Genomic DNA, 26,952 nt, shown 5'->3' on the forward strand with positions numbered 1-26,952 from the left:
GCACCGTCGAAAACTCCAAAACTAAAGTTTAAAAGTTCATGAAGTCATAACACATCAGCATTCCAAAGTGAGACAGAATTTCTTTAGGACTCTAAGATAAAGCTGAAAACCTGATATCTACCTATGACAGCGCATTGAGAATCATTAATTCAAGCACTCCAGGCCGCCTTTACTGTCAGTCTACAGGGACTAAACAGTAATAATTACAGTCCTAACTCAAACAAGACAATATAGCCTCCATGCTTCTCTATGTATTGTTTGCATCTTTAGATTTGTGTGCATATACATCTCATATTTGTGTTCACTTACACATAAACTAATTGGAAGAAGTGTAATTTGCCCGAAATGAAAATTCTGTAAATTCATTCCAAACCTGTATGAATTTCTTTTCGTGTAACACAAATGGAGATGTTTATCAGAACGTTCATGTTGCTCTTTTACATAAAATGAAAGTGAATGGTGACCACGGGATGTCTCCAGTCATTTAGTCCACTTAAACTCTTACAATATACCACAATCTCACATTAATCTGCTTTGACTTTTGATTGCAGTGTGCACTCACATCTTAAAACCCAACCAACAACTGATGGATAGAATCAGCTCTACATTCTTTCTTTTTTCTGTTACTACTTCTCTTCTTAAATAATTTTTCACTGATAATCTTTTGTCTGTGTGTGTGTGTGTGTGTGTGTTCCATATGAGTCATATGGATACAAATTTGGAATGACATAGTGAAAAAATGATGACAAAAAGTTTATCTCAGATGTACTACTCCTTCAAAGATTTATTAATCCATCCAGATCTGAGAAAACAATACAGCAATTATTCCCAGAAGCATTTGAGGTCACTGGAACAACAAAAATGACATCTATTTCAGTCAAATTATCATCTTCAGGCCTTGACAGGGATGGATTCTTGGGAAAGTAAAAAAAAATATACAGCTCAGGTGAAAGTGTAGACCACGTCCCCTGAACATAGTGATGATATACAGCCCACGATGGGAAAAAGATGTCAGCCCATCACTGGGTCACTTTCATTTAAAACACTTTTTGGAAACACAACAGGAAAAGCTAGCTCATGTTAGCGCTGTCTGCATAAATTAGGCAGCTTCCTTCTAAGGTATCATCCTATTCAACTGCCAATACGCAGTTCACTCCCATGGAGTTTAGTTTAGCATGTTGCTAAACTAATAATGAGACACACTAATAAATGCAAACAATACAATAAAACTTTTACTTGCTTAAAAACTGTAAGATTTGATTGATACTTTTTAGTATTAAATTAAATGTAAGTATATATATAATTAATAATTTTCAAAATTCTGTCCGCCATCCTGGATTTTTCACTGAGATCATCACAATGCATTTTGATTGACTTATCTGCAAAGAATTCATGCAGTGCCACCCAAAATGAAATATCTAAACATTTTTGCGCCTAGGATACCTTGAAGTTCTATCTAGGTATACAGCACACAAGATTTTAGAGCAAAATAAATTGTAATGCTACAGAAATAAACTGTCTTGGACCGTTCCCATCACAGGAAGCAGATCCTATTTAGTCAATGTCAGATTACAGAGAGTGTAAACACACACAAACACACACACTCACATACACTTGCATTTGTGGTTTACAGGGACTCTCCATAGGCATAATGGTTTTTATACTGTACAAACTGTATTTTCTATCGCCCTGTACCAACCCTATACCTACCCCTTACAGAAAACTACTAAAACTAAAACTAAATTTTGAATTTCATAAAACACAGTTTTTTTAATCCTTTTGTTTTATGGGGACACAGGAACTGTCCTCATAAACCATGTTTATGTTGTAGTGCCCATGTCATTATACACATTTGTGTCCTCATAAACCATTATACCAGTACACACACACACATACACATTAGCATGCACAACACACAGTCAGTTGTATATAAGAGCTAAGTGGATACTTAATAAATGGCAAGACCTCTCGTGTACTAAATATCCAGAGCAGACAAGTAGGATTGGGCTGCCATATGTCTGGTACTATTCTCTATGGCCACAAAAACCTCAAAGAAACTTTCTGTCTCTGAGTATTGTATCACACGGCTGGATGGTGGCAAGAAACTATTGCCTGTAGTACACAAGTGGAAGGCTGTTGTGAGACAGTCATGGAGGTGGGTGAGGGGGATGTTGCTGATATTTCGCTTTCTTTATACACACCATCACATCTCCAATATATTGTTAAATGCATATCGCAATATGACAAAAACTTGCATGCTTGTATACAGTATATTAGTGCCTGCATTCTTCACCACCAAAGAAAGCATAATGCTTTCATGAACAGACTGAGAATGCTTTTTTCCCTAAGAAGCATTTCAAGTAAATGCCTTTAGCTCATTACGAATTACAGACTGAAGGCATGACTGTAGAACTAAACAAACCTCAAGTAATTACGGCGACCTCAAATACTGTTAGCAACCTTTAGAAAACTAAAAGTGTTTGCACTAAGGAGCATAAAACGAATCATTTTTGCAATAATATATTTATGAGAAAACACAGACACCTTCAGGGCATGTTTTGTACTTCAAACATCAAGCACAATGTTCTAAACAATATGACATAAGTCAATGAACTCACAGCATTATTACATACAAAATAAACAAATGTTCTCTCCGTCCAGGGCAAAAATTTTCATTTCAGATTTGAGCTCATGAAAAACAGTATCAAGTAGTTTTTCTTCTCTGGGGTGTAATCTTAATTTTTCAGATATTTCATAGATTATCTGTGTTGACATTTGGGCAAAGTTCTAAAATTTTTTATTTTTTATTTATTATGAAACATTTCAGGTGTGACTTTATTTCTTCCCATAAAATGTAAAGTAGAAACATACAGTGCCCTCCACTAATATTGTTAAATATGAGCAAAGGGTTTTTAAATTATGAATTTTGTGAAATGTGTGTTTTTTTTTAATTTTTTTTTTTATGAAAGATCAAAACCATATACAATGCAGATTTATTTTCACAGTCAGCTTTGTTCATATTTATCAAGGGTGCCACTGTTAGTGGAAGGCATTGTAAGTACAAGCAGTGGAATTTGTAAATTTGGTGATGTTTTGTGATATTAGTTCTCGTTTTTCCCTCATTGGTTAATCGTGAATTTGACCTCATTGACCTCACTGTCATGCATGTAATGTCAAACTTTAGATGTTTATTTCCATTCTGTCAAATTCCACCCTATAGTAGGTTACATTCTGTAAATTATCTTGCCGTAAATAATTAATAACCTTTTAAGGGGGTCATGAACCGAAAAATCTAAATTCCCTTGGTCTTTTGACATACAGTATAAGAGGTCATTGTACTATAAAACATCCTGTAAGTTTCAAGACTCAAAACTGTCTCATTACTCTAAAGACAGCTTTTATTGAAGCCAATATTCCATAATGACAGGTTGTGAAATGTAACACTTTATGACCTAATAGTTTGGCTAAACCCCGCCTCCGCAGAAGAAGATCAATGCCTCTTTATTACCGATTTGCGCATGAAGAGACCAAATAACAAAAGCGGCAAATGCAGGTCTACAAAGAAACCAAACGATAAAGATGCTCCAAAAACAACAAGACACTGCAGTGCCATGTTGTGGAAAAACACAGTCTTTGCATCACCTTCTGATCCTAACATTAGGAAATTACATTTATTTTTAATGAAGTTCCAGACCATGTCAGTGAGAACTGTTTACAAACAAGGCATAAATTGAGCAGGATTTTCAGAAATATTTTGAAACTAAAAGACGATGCTTTGCAGAATATATTGGATCCACAAGTAGTGTTGCACCACATGTGTCAGTAACGGTTTTTATTACATGGTCATTATTACTTTTTTATTACAGATAGTTTGATATGGACGGAGTATTTTGAGTTTTTATGTACTCAATACAATACAATCAATACAGGACAGAAAATAGTCTATTAGTTTTAAGTTATGTTTTTTGTTGTAAAAATGTATAACATCATAAGTGGACATTATAGAACAGTACAAAGAATGTATGAGCTCTTTAAGTAGCTGAGCATCACAACAGCATATTTATTTAAGTTTAAAATAACCGTTTTTACAATATTAATATATATACTGTATATATATATATATATATAAATATATATATATATATATATATATATATATATATATAACCATACAACTATTCAAAAGTCACAGTCACCTGACTTAAATAAATTACCCACAGCTATTCCTGAATGAAGAATGGTTCTCAAGGTTAGAAAAAAAAATGCTTCAGATTCTGCACAGCTGCTCAAACTTCCTGGCTCTCTTGTTTCTGTTTTTAAAATGTGTAGTTTTGCTAAACTGCAATAACAGAAATATCTGTAAACGTTGGTGAAATCTTATCCTGAAGTTGGTAGATCTGACCCTATGGAGACGTGCTGACACATTTAAAATCCAATGCAGTCCACTAATGGATTCAGCCAAGGTGAAGTGATATAAAGAGATTTTGTTCGTAAACTTCGGAAAGATATTGAAAGTCATGTAACCACAACCGGAAAGGTTATTCTGAAATAAAGACAAATGCAAAATCTCAGTTTTGTTTTGATGGGAGCCTGTCCAGCAAAGGTTGAGTAGTATTGCATTGAAAGATTAACAACAGAGCTCACCTGTGGCCGCCCACTCAGTGGCCTTGGCTCTTGAAATATTTTTCCACGGATGTGCTGTTTTCATTCAAATCAAAGCATAAATAAATTTAGAAAACCTATCCTTGTGTCATGGATAACACAGAAGAGTGTATGCAGTTTCCGTTCATCAGATATTCTCCAAAATGGTGCTACGGTGATGCAGAGAGAGGGGAGACAATTGGTTAAATAAAGTTGTTATTTTTGTTTTCTTTGCGTACAAAAAGTGTTCTCGTTGCTTTATAACATTACAGTTGAACCAGTGACGGCAGATGGACTATTCTGATGATGTCTTTCATACTTCTCTGGAACTTGACAGTGTAACTTACTTGGCAGTCAACGGGACAGTCACAAGCCTCCTTTCATCCAAAGTATCTTAAATTGTGTTCCTAAGACGAACAAAGCTTAATAGAATATAAAAATGTCTTTCTTTCTGAGCTTATTGCTGTTCAATCCAAATACTGATGATGCATATCTATGTTTTGTTTGTTTGTTGCCTGCACTATTTCATAAAATGGTGCCAAAACACCCTGTAAGTGGCCATTTGGAATAGCAAGTTGTCATTAATGTCTATACTTTCCGTAATTATGAGCCTGAAAAAGGCAGTACAGCAGCAGCTCATTATTGCTGAATAAAGCACATTACTCCATCCTTATTGAGAGTATAGATCTGAATAAATTAAAAGGAAAGGTTGCTTAGGAAGAAAGGAAAAGTTGTACAAACGAGATATCCTTACCAGAGCAAAGCTCTTACAGTTGCTGCAGAAAGTAAAGTCCTTCTGGGACTTCTGTGTCTAGGTCAATGTCAGGCAAATTGATCCCATAGAAAGTCTGCAGATAAAAAACAACGGCTTTACCCAGATTTTCCCTCACGCTTCGCTCTCAGGCTTTAAAGAATCGGATTTTGTGATCAATTTGCCTCCCGCATCGCATGTGAACCAATTAGGGTTGGCATAGTTAAAAAGCAGACTTAATGACAGCAGGTTAAATGTCTGAGATTAGGGCAGGGTACCTAGGTGTACTTTTTGACAGCAACCTTTCCCTTGAAAGTCATATTTGTAGCATTTGTAAAATTGCACTTTTCGATCTTAAAAATATATTTAAATTGCGACCTATGCTCTCATTGATAAATGCATAGCTGTTAACTAATACGTTCATGATCTCAAGGTTAGATTATAATGTTGGTTGTTCTGCGCGCAGCTAGAATTCTTGCTAGAACCAGGAAGAATGACCATACATGCCTGGTTCTGTCAACATTGCACTGGCTCCCTGTTAAACATCATATACATTTTTAAATCTTGCTAACTACTTGTAAAGCCCTGAATTGTTTAGGTACTCAGTGGTTGTGTGAACTCTTATTGCAATATAGTCCTTCTCGTCTGCTGTGATCTCAAAACTTTGTCTTTTTGATAATACCTAGAATATCAAAAACAACTGCAGGTGGCAGATCCTTTTCCTATTCAGTGCCTAAACTCTGGAACAATCTACCTAGTATTGTTTGGGAGGCAGACACACTCTAAATCTAGGTTACAGACCCATCTCTGTGACCTGGCATACACATAAAACATGATCACTTTTCTGTAATTCAAATACGTTAAGGGATTGTAAGGCTGCATTAATTATAACACCCAATGTACTTGTTACATCTTAAGAAGATGTATTCCAGATCAGATGGTCACTTCAGTCACCTGGATCTAGTCCGTATCCAGTCCAGATGGTGAATCAGCACCTAGAGATGACCTCTAAAAAAAGAGAAAAGTTATGACATTTGCCATGTATGGTAACCCATACTCAGAATTGGTGCTCTGCATTTAACCCATCCAACTGAACACACACACAGCAGTGAGCAGGGAACACACACACTGGGAGCAATTGTGGGTTCAATGCCTTGCTCAAGGCCACTTCAGACATGGTTATTGAGAGTGGAAGAGAGCGCTGTTCATTCACTCCCCCCACCTACAACTCCTGCTGGCACTGAGACTCAAACCTGCGTCCTTCGGGTCATAAGTCTGTCTCTCTAACCAGTACGCCACAGCTGCCCCCTCTAAGGTTTTGGAGGTTTTGGCTTGGAGCTTACTTGAATAATGTAATGATACATATGAAAAACTGCAAAATACACACACACACACACACGTTTGTTTTTGTGAAAAGTGAGGACATCCCATAGGCGTAATGGTTTTTATACTGTACAAACTGTATATTCTATGGCCCTACACCAACCCTACACCTAACCCTAACCCTCACAGGAAACTTTGTGCATTTTTACTTACTCTTTTACAACATGATGCATTTTTGTACATGGAACTACACTCTTAAGAAAAATGGTTCTAAACAGTACCAGATAAAGTTTCTTCGGCTTGTAACAATAGCAGATGTAATGAATCCAGTCCATGGACTTTCATCCGATGAACACAAGAGGTCACTCTCTCACTATATTGACACTCAGACCACACAGACTGTCACACATCACTCTGGACTACATCTCCCATGCTCCACTGCACTGATTGTGCACTCACCTGCATCCAATAACACACTATATAGCACTCACTCTGATTCTGCTGTAGTTGCCGAGTGTTGTCTAGCGATAGCTACACTATGGAGCCTGTCTTGTTTTCATTATCTAGTCATTGTCTTGCCTTGCCCTGCCTTGCCTGTTTACTTGTGTTGCCTGTGTATTCTGGATATCCTCTCGTCTTGCTAACTCTGCTTACCCCTTGCCCGTTTGACCCACGCCTGTTACGGATTACTCTTCAGTCTCACCTTCTATATCTGTTTGCCATTGTTTGATTCTTATCTGTTTTGACCATGTCATACAATAAAGCCTTGCACCTGGATCGTCTCACGTCTGTCAACCCGTTACAACAGAACCCTTTTTAGTGCTAAATAGAACCCTTTTCATAGGGTTCCATAATGAACCATGCTTTGAAAATGCTATATAGGACCTTATTGATGTTATAAATAACATTTTAATGAGAGTTTATTTTCATTAATTTTAGTATATTAACATTTATATAATTATTAATATTATTTGTATATATTATTTATTAATATTGTTTTTTACTCCTCTATCTGCTTGGTATTACAATATCTTGCAGTGTCTGTCAGGGTTTTACATACAAACAACAATGTGTCAATTAGGTACTTTTGTTTTAAGGACATGCAAATTTGTACCAAAAATGACATTGCTCTAACAACAGTTATTAGCAGAATAAATTAATGAATTACAATTGACTTTGAACATAAATAAATACTTAAAGAAGTAAAACAAAATAGAAACTGGAAATAGTGCAATGAAGAGCAAGTTCCAGTCAAATTCTGTATTTTCATAATCCTCTATGATGCCTGTAAGTCCATCATATGTGTATTTTGGTGCGATTGAGTGGCCATTTCTCTCTGCAGATTCACACTTACATGTGACCAAAAAAGAAGAGAAAAGAACATATAGAATACCATCTACCTTTACTTTTGCTCTCAATTCCTTAAGTATATTAGCGTATGCAAGATAATACTTTTACTTAAAGCATAGTTCACCCGAAAACTTAGCGAAGGTCATAAATATGACTAGTAGCTTCCCCCAATATGGTATTAGTAGTTACTAAAAGTAGTTTACTAAAGTATCTCAATATTTCTTCCACTAATTACGTTGTCATAGCTCTAAACAATTTCTCTTTTCCTTCTTTCCTTAAATCAGACCAGACCCCTGTACTGCAGGATAGAGCTGAATGTGCCAGCACTGGACAGGTTTTTTTAATGACTGTGACACACAGTGCTGCTGGATCTTCTGAGAAGTGAATGGCAACAGTGATGGGGTGACACAATCCAGACCCTGGTATTTCTCTTCTGTCTGCCAGTGGTACACTGTAAAAAATTCTGCTGTGATTTTACAGTAAACTACTGTCTACTAATTGCAGTACTTTCACAGTAATTCTGTCATTCTACTGCTAACCCAGACATCGACGTCACTTCAGTGGCTTGGGAAAAGCACGTAAAAGTCCTGGCAGAAAGCGCTGCATAAAGATGTAGTGTAACGAAAAATAATTTCTTTTTTTCCGAACTGTTAACAGCTTACTGTTAACTAATAATTGTTGCAAACTGGTACTACCAACAAAATATGAGTGCATTCCTGGAACTGGGCATTGTTATACTACATCCTTATGCAGCGCTTTCTGCCAGGACTTTTTTACACGCTTTTCTCTAATCACTGATGTGATGTCGACGTCTGGGTTAGCAGTAGAATGTGCCGTCAGGCAAGCTCTAACTTTAATAATGTTCAACCAAGGGAAAAAAGGCTTCTGGCGGGGGGGGTGGGGGGTGTTTGGCTTGAGGTCTTGGTGCAAAAGACCCTAGGTTGATTTTACTCCAAACCATCCCTTTAATCCCACATGAAACATTGAAAGGAGATTAAATACCTTTGAATAAATTCAAGAGTGCATGTAGACTCTTCTGGATATTGAAGATTCAAACAGTAGTAACTGGAAAACAGCGAAGCAATACCAGTGATAAAGTCTGCGTGTGGCCCCATGACAACTTGTCCTTCGATGGAGAGCAACCATGCTGCAGGCTTAATCATATCACCTGAAATAAACAAAAGTACCAAACATTAGGCAGGACCTGTAAGACCTGCACACACAAAACAAGATGAACTAATGGTCAAGCATTTTAAAGGGATGGTTTGGAGTAAAATCAACATAGGGTCCTTTGCACCATGACCTCGAGCCAAACTCCTTGGATCCATTAGCGCCCGCACTAAGCCATTTGGCTGATTTCCCTAAATAAGCTCTAACTTTAATAACGTTCAACCAAGGGAAAAGACCCTAGGTTAATTTTATTCCGAACCATCCCTTTAATGGTGTACAAACATGCATTGTTATAAAAAATAAAGTTGTGTTATTTAAAGGGATACTTCACTTTAAAATGAAAATTCTGTCATCATTTACTCACCCTCAAGTTGTTTCAAACCTGTATGAATTTCTTTCTTCTGCTAAACAGAAAGATAGATATTCTGAAGAATGTCAGTAACCAAACAGCTAACTGGAAACATTGACTTAATAACCAAAGACTTAATAAATTTCGATTACGTTCACTTAAAATAATTGCACAAAAAATAGGATCATAAAAAAAAATTGCAAGCCGTCCTTTAACAAAACTTGGTAACAAAAAACATAATTCATCATAAACAACTGCTGTAAAGCACTTTTCTAAGTTTTTAAGGTCATTTTTCAGCTGCTTTCATGCCAATGTCAGGGATTTTCAACCACCACTATGAAACGCTAACTTGCTAGCTAGCCAGATCTCTAACATCGCATAAATAACTGCTTAGATCCATTTTTGTTTTAACTATATGCACTTTTTATTTACCTCGTAACTTACCTTTATCAGATAGCATCGTCAGTGCCAAGAGAATATTCCTGCGTCGTGAGCTGGATCAAAAAGAGCATATTATGTCAGACTTATTAAAGTATGGAATTTTTAGAGAGAGCATACTTACATGTAAAGTAGCCAGACTGAAGATGGCGCCTTCGTTCTCAGCTGAATAGGTATTTTTACAGTAATTTGCTGTCATATAACAGCAGATAGTTAATAGTCAGTGAGCGAATCCGCTACTGTGATATTACAGTAAAACAATAAAAACAGTATTTTACTGTAAAAAACACAGTTAAATATTGTGAAAGTCTGGAAATATTTTACAGTGTACATCATACAGAGTGGTCTCCAGAGTGTTTGACATGTGCCTCGTTCCACTGTCACTGCATTGTCCTCTGAGTCGCTGAGGAGGTACTTGTCATTCACCAAGAGATTGACCTCCTGATGACCCCAGAACACATGGAGGCAGGGCTGGGCTCCAAATAGATCTTGTCTTTCTGATGTTGAACCTATATATATTGCTGATCAAAAGTACTTCTTGTAATGTATAGAACAATTTGTTTTCATGTGTAAAACTATTTATTTTCAGGACAATAAATAAATAAACGAATAAACATATAGAAGATGTTTTGTGAAAAAAAAATTATAAGCTGCATTAAAAAAATTGAACAATGTACATAATTACTTCTCTTTTATTTACAGGTGAATATGCTAAACAAAAATACAAAATGGACAGAAAGCACTCGGGCTCATTCACAAATAAATTACACTACAAAAATGAATAATGTATACAGCTTATTCGCTTCATTTTGAACTTACATCACAAAAATAAACTACAGAAAATAGGTTGTTTCATTGACAATGTGACATTAAAAAAAGATACTGAAAAATTGTAATGTACCCATTTTTCCCCACTATTTTCTCCTGCCTAATAGAGAATGGCTAATAAATAATGTATTTGTTAAGCATTCTCTCAAGAAGAGAAACCCCTCCCCTGCTCTCCTGTGCTCTTCTCTCCTCTGTCTCTCTCTGGAATTTGATGTCCTCCCTGAGCAACTCCACCAGCTTCTACTCACTCCCTCACCTGTCCCAGGACACTTGCATTTCTAAGGCAGAGCAAATAAACTATGCCTGTTAACAACAACAGCACAATTAATTTAAACAAAAATCTCTTTATTAATTTGCTTACTTTGTATTTTTTAAGTCTCTCCCCAGCAGGCAAATTTTATCCCGAATAGTCCTTAAACAAGAGAAAACGGATACAATTATGAAAAATATAAAGACAGGTTTGCAATCTTAACATTAGAAAATATGATACAGCAAGACATGCATACAAAATACTTATGTCAGCCTTCGTTGCGCAACGGTGATGCAATCTGCCTTGGAATGCGGGTCTTCGGAGGGTGCATCCTGAATTGGGACAGCTTACGTCATGATGCTGTGATGCAATCTGGCTTAAAATGCGCACTTTGTAGTCTGCAGACCACTGTGACGCAATCACACTTCAACGGCACACTTCAGAGTCCAGTGCACTTTACATTGGGACACAGCTTGCGTTAACTAGACGAGCCCCAGAGACAGAACCCCTATGAAGACCTCATCTTCCATTGGTACAAGACCTCGAGAACCAGATGAGTCCTCTGCTCATTCTGACGTGCATTGCAGCCTGGATTAAACCACACCATGCTGTTTTCATCTGGCCAGATGAGAACTGGCCCCCCAAGGTTTCTCCTAAGGTTTTTTCACCATTTCTGTCACAGATGGAGTTTTGTTTTTTTGCAACTGTTGCCTTTGTCTTGCTTAGTTGGGGACATCATTTCTGGTAATATTGTTGACTTGATTGCACAGACACTATTGGAAGAGAACTAAACTGAGCTGGACAATGACATCACTGAATTAACAATGAACTGTTTTTATCGATGAACTTCAACTGATAATGACTGTTTTCTATTGTCCTCTGGCATTATCAGCACACCTTTTCCCTTTTTTAACACTTTAAAGTTGCTTTGACAATCTGTATTGTATATAGCACTATATAAATAAAGATTAATTGACTTGAGTTCTAGAATGTACTCCAATAATCTTTATTTAGAACTTGAAAAATTATACTTATCTTATTGCAGTCATTCTCAACTAGTGGTTTGTAAAACAAACAAATAAATATGAATAAGTAAATGAATAAACCTTATATGGTCAGACTCAAAGGCAACAAAATTTAAATTATAAAAATGTATTGGTGTAGACACACTTTTTTGGAATTAGAAAAAAAAAATCAATTTCAGTGTAATAATGCAATACTTTAATAGATGGGATAGCAAAATAAATAAATGGAAATATATAGTTGAATTAAAATAGAACTGCTTCCCATATCTCACTCTGGTTGAAATCATCTGTCTTATATTATAAGTGAATTTTATACTCAACATTGTAGCGAATAAAAGCTTTTAAATGCTTAAAACACTGTTTGAATTCTTTATAAACCATTTTAGTTCCCATGTTTAGTGCTGTATTGATGTTCCTCTCACAGGTGTAAGTTGTCTGTCGTCGTCTCTCTTCACAGTACAAATATTGATCACTGTCAACACGTGGTCAATTTTCTCCATTTTACTCTTGTACTCTAGCCAGTCGCACTGTGTTTGTCAAAGGGAAGGATGCCATCCACCAAGCGGTGCCCTGTGGAAACATCTGAAGTGCCAGAAATATTTATCAGCCTGTTTATTTTGGTTAGCAATGCTTTTTTCCCCATATCTCATGAGTCTTAAATAGCAACTGAGAGGCAGTAATTAGTGGGGAAAAGCTTTAAGGAGAGATAATTGGGTTTAGTAGACGTAGTTACAAGGAAATAGTTTAGTTGCAGGAATCTTCTGTCTGTCAGACAGCCAGTTAACGGCATCCGACCGGATCCGAAACATCCTTGCATTTATGCTTGGAAATACATAGAGAGAGGCATAGTGGACATGAAAGTTTATTTTGATGGAAGTGTAAGAAATTATGTGGACAGTTAAGGCTTTTAAAATGCTGTGTGTAAGACTTAATAGGCACTCTCCTTTTCTCCTAGGGTAAGGAAAGTTGGACAGTCTGAGCTGCTTACATAATAAAATAGGCTTTAAGGTTCAAGGAAGGCTTTACGGTACGGCAATAAATAACTCATTTTGTATTGCCCTGGAAAAAAAGAACATTTGCTATTTTTGGAACATACTGTAATACACCTACTCAGATTCAGCTCATAAATTATATCAACTTGCCAGCTTGGCAGTTTTATATGCTAGACTCACTTGGAAATGTCTAGACTCTCCTGAACAAAAAACACATGTATGACAAATATTCTTCTACAAACTGTAGAATTAATTAACTCAAATAATATTCTAATTTTGTTATTATTTACTTTTCCAAATCCATATTACTGACTTACTATTTTATAGAACGTTGATGCTGCTCTTTTACAATAAAAGCAGTCATCAATGTCTAGCTTAAATTATAAATAAATAACATATTGTGAAATGCAATATTCCAAGTCTGCTGAAACAATGTGTTATGGGAGAAAAAAAGTGCTGTTAGACATTAAAAAAACAATGCTGTTTTATGTTATTTACATTACATCAAGATGCGCAAAATTTGAATATGCACATATGCAAATGAGATTTTAGAGTATTTTTAACATCTCTAATGCCTAATGAAAATTAATTGATAAAATCAGATACAATAGAAGATTTAAACAATCAACAATGAATTCCATTACTGATTACTGACAGGGTGCAACATAGAAATTAAGCACAATAATGTTGACTAAAATATTTGAATGAAATATTTGTTAAATTTAGCTTTTAAATAAATAATTAAAAAAATGACAGATAATCAACAATTTATCGTTCATCAAAAAAATCATTAGTTACAGCCCTACACGCTTAAAATTAAAGGTTCTTTACTGCCATTGATGGTTCCATGAAGAACGTTTAACATCCATGGAATCTTTCCAATGTACAAAAGATTCTTTATAGTAGAAAAAGGTTCTCAAACTTTAAAATATTTTCACACTAAGAAAATAACTTTTCACTGAAAGGTTCTTTGGGAACCAAAGATGGTTCTTCTGTCGCATTGCTATGAAAACCCCCTTTTAGAAATTACATCCAAACACCCAAGATCCCTCCACATTTCAAAAACATTCCTTTATTATAAATAAATTATTTGTATAAAAAAAAAAATGAATTGGCATGCTTCAACCATGGCATTTGCACACTCACAACCCGAGATTACAGACCAGAGTAGCCAGTACAAGAGACAAACGCATTTTCCAATGCCGGTCTGACACTGTGGGACAAGAATGAAAGATTTTTACATCCACAAAATACTTACAATTAGAACAACATGTAACATGTTCGACTCCAATAATAGTTCTGTTTCTTTAAACTCTGTATTTTTTTTTTCTCTTACCCTTTTGCCAGGGTCCTGTTTATTGACTGCCCACGTAAATGCCAGCTTTCGTCTCCTTTTTTTGGATGGCTGCCTAGGCTTTCTTATAAAATATCAAAAAAAAAAAAGTCCAAGAGTCCATCCTCTTGTCCACAAACAACACTGATGTCTCATGCTTGGATTTCCGTCATTGGATTCTGTTTTGTCGGAGCCAGCCAGATCCATGCCAAACCATTTTCTGGATGTGCACTCATATGGCATGATTGGTGTAGCTGACGTAGGTTGTTTTTGTGGATGGTGCTGAAAAAGCAAATAGCCAGTTAAAAAAGACAGCTGTGTATGGTAAACAAGAAAACACAAAATCACTGCAAGAGATGAGAGACTTGTGGTGTGCTGAGTTAATTCAGTTTGATCATCAAAATAATTTTTTTCACTTCATTTGATGGATTGAAAATAATTTTTCTCTTGCTTTCATTTAAAAGTAGGAAGGGACAATTGAGAAAGTAATAACATTCTTTTGTCATGTCATTCTTGAGAAGTCATTCTAAAAATATGATTCATGGCAATTAAATTAAAATTTAAATGAACACTTATTTTAGACATTATTCACTCAATTTTTATAAAAAGAAAATATGAAAAAATATTTATTTTTTCAAAAAGTAGATTTTTTTGAAGAATATCTCAGCCACTTTTGACAATATTAGTAAAAAGTGAATGAGAACTATGGCTGTCAGGCCCTCTAAAATTATTTTTTTTAAAGCAAAATTTGTACAAATTGCCCATATGAGTCATAAAATATATTTCAAGTCTTCTGACAGCTTTGTGTGACAAAAACTTCATGGACAAATTGTTCTTTTGAATCTTTTTCAATGCATTGTTTGAACCATGAAACCACTCTGAATTATTTTTTTTTTTTTCATTCTGAATGAGTTTTTTAATTTAACTCACTGATTTGGTCACAGCAGATAGCAGCTCACTAAAGAGGAAGATTAATTTCTGTTAATGTAAAATGCTGCCATATGACTTGGACTGTACTAGTAATATGGACAGCTTTTATGGTGCATTTTTTAAGCTTGAAATCTCTGGTTCCCATTCAATGAAACTTCATGAAATGAGAGCACATTATTCAAACTTTCGCCTTTGTGTTTCACACAAGAAAGAAAGTTCAGGGTTTTTGAACAGTATCAGGTTGATTTTTGGTCATATTTTCATCAAAAATGAATATCCTGTCATTGTTTATTTAACCTGAAGTTGTTCCTAACCAAACTGTTGATGGTAGACACAGATTTTTTTTTTTTAAACTTAATTGGTCCATATTGCTACTAATGATTAATTCAGTACCTGTACATAACTCACTGACAACAACACATATTAGAATATTTTAATTTTGTTCACTAACATGGACAGAATAAAGCAGCATTTACAGTACATAAATTAAACATACTGAGAAACACCAAAACGTTTGTCCTCCAAATGGGATTTCTCTGCTTATTTATTACATGGCACATTTGACTCTTATAATGAACTGGCCCAGTGTTAGAGCCCTTTAGCAGAAGGGTCACGCCACATTAGTGAGGGCACATTACTGAACATTTGCGTACATTTTTACAGTGATGTGGACCTGCGCATGCTGCTTTTGCCCTAATTAATGATCCCTCATGTAAAAGTTAAAGGTACAATAGGAGATCTTGGAAAATGCTAGCATTAGCCTGATAGCACTGAAAGCGAACGTCCCAGCCTCCCTGCAATCTCTGTCCAAAGACACACCCCCTGAACGCATTTATGCTCACAGACCAGAATAGCAGAGACAACATTACTACAACAGGCTACATCAATGGCTCCCAATTCCAGCCCATGTTCCAAAGTGAAGTAAACCCCTGCTCAGGGAGTAGGGAGCAATGAACTCAGTGTAGGGATCATATCGATTGGAGCACAGTTCATAAACACGTAGCTCGAGTTGGTCATCTGAATCGAGTGTGTTAACTAAGCGAGACATGTAAAATATGTGAGCGAGCACTGGAATTGGGAACCACTGGTCTACATCATGTGTCATTAACCAGCAAGAACACTTTAAAAGTACTACAATACCAAAAAGGAAGACCGGGTTGTTGATGTTTGTCTGCCATTCTAGCTCTGTCTGCACAGCGTGCGTGAATGCGCTAATGACATATTCTGTCTGCGCGAACAATGTGCGCAGAGGTAAGCAGATACATACGTTGACAGGCAGGTAGGAAAGCTTTTTAAAATGCTCGGACCGAGCATTTTGATTGGACATACATTTCCCACGCCTTCCACAGAATATAAAAATACAGATAAATAAATTTAAACCACTTAACGTAATGATTGCTATCGGGATGTGGGGAGACTTTCAACCAGTATAACAAAAAATGTTTCTGAAGACAATCACCTATTGCACCTTCAAAACCACGCTGGCTGCTGAAATACAGTCTGTTGACATGAGCTTGCAGTCAATAATTCAGACTCCTTCAGACATAATTTGATATGAGATGTGAACAAAGCTATTAATGTTCGTTATGAAGTGAATGCATCCTTTTCTGCTCCATTTCCTCACAACAAAAAGCTCCAGATGACATGATAAATACCAAAGAGAGTAAGCAATGAAAACATTGTACTGTAGAACAATTAATGTTATCAGTTCATTAGCACAAAGATCATGCATAGCTTAGCCACCATTAAAGGAATAGTTCACCCAAAAATGACATTTCTGGTCAAAATACTGTTTACATTGTTAAATATATATGTGGGTCAATGACATATAAGAGAAAAGAATGAAAACAAAATCTTTTTTTTTTAAATGACTCTTAAAAATATAATATAGTGTAACCATCTAAGTAATAACACTTTTAGAGCTTGTATACTAGGGGATACACATATTTTCATAAAATTTTTGTAGATAAAATATTTCAAAATAAAAGTGTATTTACAAATTTGTTGAATTATTAATTCATAAATATAAAAGTTTTTAGGGAAGTGCACCATTAGTACATTAGTAACTACATAAATATATGATTGATCTAGTTAAAATAGCATTTATATTTTACATTGTCATTCTGTATTTTGAATTCAAAATATATAATTTATAAAAATAAATGTATGTATGTATATCTGAGACAGTGGTTCTTAAATGATTTCTTAAAATTATGTAGAATAAGATTGAGGGGGGGGAAAGCCAAAATCTTTGAATAAAAACTATTTGAATAACCAGGGTTCCCAAAGTCTTTGACAAGTCATGTAAATTTACAAAATAATTAAAACTCATGACAAGCTCTAATATATTTTACCAGGTAGAAATTATGAGTGAAAATGTGTATTTATTGATTTATCTTTTAAGAACAAAATCCTAATCCAGTCAATTATGAATGATTAAAGTAATTTCAAGTCATTCATTAAAGTGGAAACCTTGAAGTAGATTCAGCTCATCTGGAATCTTGAAATTTAATTTCCATAAACTAGGAGTGTTGTATCTTTTAACATCTTGTGGACAATGCAGAGTCTGGAGTCAAAGAGAACCACTGATAATAAAATATTAAGCCAAACTAAGGTTTTCTTTACAAGAATTTATTTCTTTTAATTTTTCCCCATCTTTATGAATTCTGACTTTTAAGATCCCCCCACCCCCATCCCCCCCAAAAATATCAAAATTAATTTTAATACAGAGTCTTAATTTTTTTATATATTGTACCAAGAAAAAAAATATCTACATCACATCATTGACCCATGTGCCATATTAACATAAGCAGTGTGTGTGATAGAGAAGAAAACTGTACTCACTGCTATTGTCCGCACTCTCACAGAGTTCGGTTTTCACCTCTCCATTGGGCCGTTCACTGGCCAACTGACTGAGCTTGTTTGTCATGGTGGCAGCGGTGACGATGGCCTTAAAGCTGCGCTTGTGTTTGGGCACGTTCTGTTCGGGATGCAAAATAATGATGTAGACTTTGGGCATGTAGAGCATCCCCAGAGATACTGACGCACTCAGGCTCAGAGAGACGGTCAGTGTGGCCGTCTGAATATACATCTGGAGAAGAGAAGAGGGTGATATCAGTGGTTAGAGTATGGGTAAAAAACTGAACAAAACAGCACTGCCGTATTGACGACAAATGTTCTAATGTAACACACACACATTTTCTTTCTTATAAAGATGCCTGAGCTACTCTAAAGAAAAAACAAAAAGTTTCTTAATCTTTCATCAAAGTGAAATAACTTTCTCCACCTCTGATGTGACTTTCTTCTTTTACTCATGTAACCAAGGCCACAGTAACTAGACTTCTTACATCTTTTTAAAGAAAACATGGTTGGTGCTTGTCCACATTTGTCACTACTGCAAAACAAATGTTTTATTTGCTTACTGCTCTATATTTGTTAGGCAATTGTTTTTAGTGTTAGTTGGTTGCTTTTAGCGCTACATGGTTAGTTTTAGTTAAAAGAGCAAACCCTCAGGTCCTATGGTTGGATTAATTAAACATTACAAATAATTAAAATTATTCTTAACTTCTACTTCTTATTTTCTTAATAAAAAAAAAACCTTTGAAGAATTCATATTCTTAATTTATATATATATATATAAATCATAAATAACTTTTTAAGGTTTGATTACGTGATGCTGAGTGCTGAATTCCCACCAAGCCATTAAGATGAAAATATCTGAGAACTTCTTAAGAATTTGTCAAAGATTGCAATTATTAACATTCTTATTAACTTCTTAGAATTAATTTGAATAATAACTTCCTTCTTAACACGATTTTTATGAATCCAGATGCTTATTTCTAGAACTGGATCAAGATTTTTCTTCAGTGTAAATCTAGGAGAATTTTGTTTTATTGTTCACTAGATTCAAAAAAGTTTTTAAATGGCACTGGCACACCTGTTCTCAACAAGCCACATAATTTATCATTCATGTTTTAATCACTTGCACGAGAAAAGTTGTGCAAGAAATTTGGGTTAGGGATTTGTTCTATGCTAATGTATCTAGGTACCTAGATAACAAGTGATGAATTATGTACCTCAAGATCAGGTCTGACTCCATTTTGGCACACTGCAGTCAAATCTGATTTCAGTAATGCTAATGTTTACAAATTCACAAAATTTGAACCTAGGATGTAACCACATGCCCTGAGCAAGACAATTTACAGCAAGATGTCGATTCATCCTTGCCCACATCTTTAAGTTCGATAAATGACAAATATATTACTGCTTTCCTTATCTTGGTTGCGAGTGATCAGTGAGCTAATGAGCAGTAAATGATAACATATGCCTGCTGTGGGTGAAGCAGATGATAAAGCTCTTCATGCTTTTATTAAGAGAAATGGGGTGCTTAGAATGAATGAGCGTAAGATTTTAGGACAGGGAAGGAGAATCTAGAGCACCACAGGAGGTGGTTACTACTACTTATATGAGACTGAAATCACATTAACTGTACTGCTTATGTAACCCATATAGAATATGTTGTCACTAAAGGGTTAACTAGTCGAGTGTCAAATTACATGATGCCAGTAGAGGGTGCACTAGCACTGTTTTTTGCATTCGTCATTGGGGATTCTCTTTTGTATCAAGTTGCATTAGAAAGAAAGCTCTAGTTCACGTGGCGAAAATAGATCGAAAAACAGTAATATCTGGTCAATTCTAATCAGGAGTTGTGTGGATAAGATGATCTTTTACTAGTAACCCGAGGATTGCATTGTTGGAGACGGTTTACGGTGTTCTTTATCGTGTTTTCTGCTGAAACCTCCGATTGGTTTTTATCCTGGATTCAGTTTGGTTCCAAACCATACCGACTTCGATGGCGAGCCTGTCCCTGTGAGTGAAATTCTACAGAAGGAACGTTTGGACATAGTGTGGCCAGCTGTGTCGGATTCTCTTCTGCGGAGTGACTGAACTGATTCGTATCCAGACCTCGGATATTGGATTCCATGGATTTCAGATAAGGAAACTTGAATGTGTTTTGGTTTACTACCCGGGTAGATTGACTTTCTATTTTCCCAAGGACAATTTATTTTGTTTTCCCATTTTTTTCCTAAATGAAAGAGCTCTATTTTATTTTGGGGTATTCTCTAATGTAAGAGAAAATAATTCTGTGAATAGTGTGTTGCACAGTGATTGTGTAATAAACCTGCCAGCTGTTCTGTTTAAAAAAAAAAAGGTCACGTCTCCTTGTGAGTCTTGTCAATTACTGCTCAGAGCCTAGGTAATAGATATATAGCTATTATTCTAATTCAGGTTAGAGGTGCTACATAAAGCTTGGCGAGTCCAGCCAGGAGCAGTTTGTGGTTATATCTATATTTATACAGAACAGCTTTGGCACATTTGTTCACAATTCATTGTAATCTCTTAGACTGTAAATTTATGTGTTTTATTTTTTGGGTTGTTTTGCAATTTCACTTACTGCAGCATGGATGTTATTCAGTCTAAGAACATTAAGGTGCCCAATTCAGTCCTAATCAGTGGGTTTTCTGGTACTGATGTAGATGATGAGGTGGTTGGTTTTTTGGAGAAATATGGGTCCATTGAAAGAGTAGTTAAGATAGAAAGTTCTGATCCTGATTTCAAGAACACAGCTGTTGTTGAGTTTCAATTTGGTGAAGCTATTCAAACACCACTCCAGGGTGACTTACCATGTCACAGACCCTCTTCTGATCCTAACATTGTTCACCACATCCAGCTTTTGTCTAGCATTTACACTGCTAATGTAGGATCAAGCTTAATCCAGTCCTACCTTTCTGAGTTAAAAGATGTAGCAAAAATGAGTGGTACAGATTTTGAGAAAGTACTGCCAGAGGAGTTGGCTAGAATTCAACACTCTGCAAAGCAGGACCGGCCATTTGAGCATGAAGACCCCTTGGTCAACATATCCCCACTGTATACCCCTGATACAAATACAGTGATAGCCCCAGTAACTGACCAGACCCCAACTGAGCCAACTACTCAGTCCAAAGTGACAATGAATATGGATAGCATCCCGTTTCCGCTCAAACAGGCTTATGAGGTTCCACATAGTGGTAGTAGAGCAACCTACCAGCTAACACCTGAACAACTTACTACACCTGAAGTCCAAAGAGTGGTGGTAGAACACATCGTGAAGAGCAATGATATGTCATCAACACCTTATAGCTTTTCCAAGTGGAGGCCTTTCTCTGGAAAAACTCCATGTCTAAACCTAGAAGTTGATTATGACACCTGGCGTAGCAATGCAGAGTTTTACATCACAGATACCACAGTCTCTGACAAACAAGTGGTCAGAAAGATTTCAGAAAGCCTGCTTCCTCCAGCTGCCAATGTTGTGAAACATCTAGGGCCTCAGTCCAGTTCCCGTGACTATTTGAGTGTTCTTGACTCAGCTTATGGTACTGTGGATGATGGTGATGAACTCTTTGCTGCATTCCTAAACACCAACCAAAACGCAGGTGAAAAACCATCTGCTTACTTACATCGACTACAGGCTACATTGACCAATATAGTGAAAAGAAATGGTATTGCTGCTGGAGACTCAGACCGCCAACTGCTGAAACAGTTCTGCAGGGGATGCTGGAACAACAGCTTCATCACAAATCTCCAGCTGGAACAAAAAAATAATAATCCACCCTCATTTCCTGAGTTGTTGCTCTTACTACGAACTGAAGAGGACAAGCAAACTGCCAGGTCCTGCCGCATGAAGCAGCATCTTGAATGTCCCGAAACGAAAGTCCAGTCTAACTCCCTGAATGTGTACGACTTTGACATTGATGAGAAAGACATAGCAGCTACTGCTGCAGAAGACACCCCTGATGTTGGTACAAAGAAAATGAAAAAACAAATAGCACAACTTCAAGCCCAGTTGGCAACCTTGAAAGCATCTATGGATGAGTCCTCAGCAAAGGCTACCTCCAAGACATTCAAGTCAAAGAGATCTAAGCCGAAAGAGCCTGCAGAGAAATCACCACAGCACAATGTGGGAAAATCCGGCAAGAAACCTCGCCCATGGTACTGCTTTAACTGTGGTGAAGATGGACATATAGCCCCATCCTGCAGCAATGAACCCAACCCAGTCGTTGTTGAGGCTAAATGAAAAGAACTCAGAGAGAAGCAGCGGTTGTGGGAAGCCATTAGAGGGTGCACTAGCACTGTTTTTTGCATTCGTCATTGGGGATTCTCTTTTGTATCAAGTTGCATTAGAAAGAAAGCTCTAGTTCACGTGGCGAAAATAGATCGAAAAACAGTAATATCTGGTCAATTCTAATCAGGAGTTGTGTGGATAAGATGATCTTTTACTAGTAACCCGAGGATTGCATTGTTGGAGACGGTTTACGGTGTTCTTTATCGTGTTTTCTGCTGAAACCTCCGATTGGTTTTTATCCTGGATTCAGTTTGGTTCCAAACCATACCGACTTCGATGGCGAGCCTGTCCCTGTGAGTGAAATTCTACAGAAGGAACGTTTGGACATAGTGTGGCCAGCTGTGTCGGATTCTCTTCTGCGGAGTGACTGAACTGATTCGTATCCAGACCTCGGATATTGGATTCCATGGATTTCAGATAAGGAAACTTGAATGTGTTTTGGTTTACTACCCGGGTAGATTGACTTTCTATTTTCCCAAGGACAATTTATTTTGTTTTCCCATTTTTTTCCTAAATGAAAGAGCTCTATTTTATTTTGGGGTATTCTCTAATGTAAGAGAAAATAATTCTGTGAATAGTGTGTTGCACAGTGATTGTGTAATAAACCTGCCAGCTGTTCTGTTTAAAAAAAAAAAGGTCACGTCTCCTTGTGAGTCTTGTCAATTACTGCTCAGAGCCTAGGTAATAGATATATAGCTATTATTCTAATTCAGGTTAGAGGTGCTACATAAAGCTTGGCGAGTCCAGCCAGGAGCAGTTTGTGGTTATATCTATATTTATACAGAACAGCTTTGGCACATTTGTTCACAATTCATTGTAATCTCTTAGACTGTAAATTTATGTGTTTTATTTTTTGGGTTGTTTTGCAATTTCACTTACTGCAGCATGGATGTTATTCAATCTAAGAACATTAAGGTGCCCAATTCAGTCCTAATCAGTGGGTTTTCTGGTACTGATGTAGATGATGAGGTGGTTGGTTTTTTGGAGAAATATGGGTCCATTGAAAGAGTAGTTAAGATAGAAAGTTCTGATCCTGATTTCAAGAACACAGCTGTTGTTGAGTTTCAATTTGGTGAAGCTATTCAAACACCACTCCAGGGTGACTTACCATGTCACAGACCCTCTTCTGATCCTAACATTGTTCACCACATCCAGCTTTTGTCTAGCATTTACACTGCTAATGTAGGATCAAGCTTAATCCAGTCCTACCTTTCTGAGTTAAAAGATGTAGCAAAAATGAGTGGTACAGATTTTGAGAAAGTACTGCCAGAGGAGTTGGCTAGAATTCAACACTCTGCAAAGCAGGACCGGCCATTTGAGCATGAAGACCCCTTGGTCAACATATCCCCACTGTATACCCCTGATACAAATACAGTGATAGCCCCAGTAACTGACCAGACCCCAACTGAGCCAACTACTCAGTCCAAAGTGACAATGAATATGGATAGCATCCCGTTTCCGCTCAAACAGGCTTATGAGGTTCCACATAGTGGTAGTAGAGCAACCTACCAGCTAACACCTGAACAACTTACTACACCTGAAGTCCAAAGAGTGGTGGTAGAACACATCGTGAAGAGCAATGATATGTCATCAACACCTTATAGCTTTTCCAAGTGGAGGCCTTTCTCTGGAAAAACTCCATGTCTAAACCTAGAAGTTGATTATGACACCTGGCGTAGCAATGCAGAGTTTTACATCACAGATACCACAGTCTCTGACAAACAAGTGGTCAGAAAGATTTCAGAAAGCCTGCTTCCTCCAGCTGCCAATGTTGTGAAACATCTAGGGCCTCAGTCCAGTTCCCGTGACTATTTGAGTGTTCTTGACTCAGCTTATGGTACTGTGGATGATGGTGATGAACTCTTTGCTGCATTCCTAAACACCAACCAAAACGCAGGTGAAAAACCATCTGCTTACTTACATCGACTACAGGCTACATTGACCAATATAGTGAAAAGAAATGGTATTGCTGCTGGAGACTCAGACCGCCAACTGCTGAAACAGTTCTGCAGGGGATGCTGGAACAACAGCTTCATCACAAATCTCCAGCTGGAACAAAAAAATAATAATCCACCCTCATTTCCTGAGTTGTTGCTCTTACTACGAACTGAAGAGGACAAGCAAACTGCCAGGTCCTGCCGCATGAAGCAGCATCTTGAATGTCCCGAAACGAAAGTCCAGTCTAACTCCCTGAATGTGTACGACTTTGACATTGATGAGAAAGACATAGCAGCTACTGCTGCAGAAGACACCCCTGATGTTGGTACAAAGAAAATGAAAAAACAAATAGCACAACTTCAAGCCCAGTTGGCAACCTTGAAAGCATCTATGGATGAGTCCTCAGCAAAGGCTACCTCCAAGACATTCAAGTCAAAGAGATCTAAGCCGAAAGAGCCTGCAGAGAAATCACCACAGCACAATGTGGGAAAATCCGGCAAGAAACCTCGCCCATGGTACTGCTTTAACTGTGGTGAAGATGGACATATAGCCCCATCCTGCAGCAATGAACCCAACCCAGTCGTTGTTGAGGCTAAATGAAAAGAACTCAGAGAGAAGCAGCGGTTGTGGGAAGCCCAAGCTCAGCCAGAGTTAAACTAGGTTCTGTTCCTGTTAAGGGGCAAACAGGAACAAAGACTAACCACACTCGTCCCAAACCAAATGCTAAACAGAATACTTCAAGTTACTCATTAGTTGTCCCTGATCTACGCTCCAACAGTGACTTACCTGTTCTGATAGGGACTAACTTACTTGATGTGCTATATGATGAACACTGCCAGAACAACACTCGGAAAAACACTTCAACTGTCTATGGCTATAGACAAATCCTCAGGGCACTTGAGCTCCGGAAAAAGATGAACACCACTGGAGAAATTGGCCTCATGACACTTAAAGGAAAAACACAGCAAGTCATTCCTGCACATGAGAAAGTTGCTGTGGAAGGTTATGCCAATGTCAGTTCTGCTAATACTGAGAAATGGGCAGTCCTGGAGCGACCAACAACCTCTGCCTTACCTGGTGGGATTTTCATTGATTGTTGTCTCATCACTCTGCTACAGCAGCACCAACAGAAGTTGCCTGTTTGGATCAGGAATGAAACAGACCATGATATAACAATCCCCGCAAACTGTGTTATTGCAGAACTACATGCTCCCGAACAGATCCTTGAAAACGTTCACTTACCTGACAAAAACTCTGCTACTGTGAACTGTTGTAGTGCCACTGTTTCTCCATCGTGTCAAACCACCCAAAGCAACCTGACGTTTGACTTTGGTCAGTCTCCTCTGCCAGAGGAGTGGAAAAGGAGAATCACTGAGAAGCTCAACGGTTATACTGACGTTTTTGCACACCATGACCTTGATTTTGGCCATGCCACCAAAGTCAAACACCATATCAAACTAAAAGATGAGACTCCTTTCAAGCAAAGAGCTCGGCCCATCCATCCTAATGATTATGAAGCTGTGAGGAAACACTTGCAATCACTGGTGGAACCTGGTGTGATACGAGAGTCAGAGTCCCCTTACTCTTCACCCATCGTTGTTGTAAGGAAAAAGAATGGTGATGTCCGCCTTTGTGTCGATTACCATAAGCTTAACCTGCAGACCATAAAGGATGCTTATGCATTATCAAACCTGGAAGAAACATTCTCTACCCTTACAGGGTCAAAATGGTTTTCGGTGATGGACCTCAAGTCAGGCTATTACCAAATCGACATGGAGGAGTGTGACAGAGCCAAGACTGCTTTTGTGTGCCCCCTGGCCTTTTGGGAGTTCAATCGGACGCCACAGGGAATAACCAATGCGCCTAGCGCCTTCCAACGGTTAATGCAGAAATGTATGGGTGACATTAACCTGAAGGAGGTGCTAGTGTTCCTTGATGATCTAATCGTGTTCTCAGACTCCCTGGAGGAACACGAAGCCAGACTTCTGCATGTACTGCAACGGCTAAGAGAAAATGGTCTCAAACTCTCCCCCGAGAAATGCAAATTCTTTCAAATTTCTGTGCATTACCTCGGACATGTCGTCTCAAGAAATGGTGTGGAGACTGACCCTGGGAAAGTCAGACTACTGTTGAACAACCTTCTACTGAGGATGTGGAGATCTTGCCTGAGCCAGGCAATGTGATGCCAGCTATCACTCTGGAAGATGATGATGTTCCCTTGTTGGATTTTGGTGATCCAGAAGATGGAAATAATAAGATAGGAGTACAGAAAACTGACATTGAAATCCCTGACGGTTGTGATCAACAAGATGAGGAAGTACTTGGAGAAGTTGTGGACGACACGTCTGTACGTCGATCTGAAAGGTCAAGGCGAGCACCGGGCCGATTCCACTACCCACAGTTGGGAAAACCCCTCATCTCATTTGCTCAAAACCTTTTAGATAGTTTCAACCAAACACTCAGTATATTTAG

The 26,952-nt window shown here is 37.4% G+C and overlaps 1 protein-coding gene across 4 annotated transcripts in view; it reads right to left on the bottom strand.

The window, feature by feature from the left end:
- Window positions 1-14,173: 14,173 nt before the first annotated feature.
- Window positions 14,174-26,952, bottom strand: part of LOC132133532 (metabotropic glutamate receptor 8-like) — a 193,085-nt gene continuing 180,306 nt past the window's right edge. For 3 of the 4 annotated variants that reach the window (XM_059546397.1, XM_059546396.1, XM_059546398.1), the window contains 2 exons: window positions 18,225-18,471; window positions 14,174-14,732 (listed from right to left, as the gene is read on the bottom strand). In XM_059546397.1, the coding sequence (XP_059402380.1) occupies window positions 14,683-14,732; window positions 18,225-18,471 (297 nt within the window). In that variant the 3' untranslated portion in view covers window positions 14,174-14,682. The remainder of the gene's footprint in view (window positions 14,733-18,224; window positions 18,472-26,952) is intronic. The other variant, XR_009429166.1, reaches the window with a different exon arrangement.

Source organism: Carassius carassius, chromosome 50 (genome assembly GCF_963082965.1).
Source record: "Carassius carassius chromosome 50, fCarCar2.1, whole genome shotgun sequence".
In the NCBI taxonomy this organism is placed as follows: domain Eukaryota; kingdom Metazoa; phylum Chordata; class Actinopteri; order Cypriniformes; family Cyprinidae; genus Carassius; species Carassius carassius.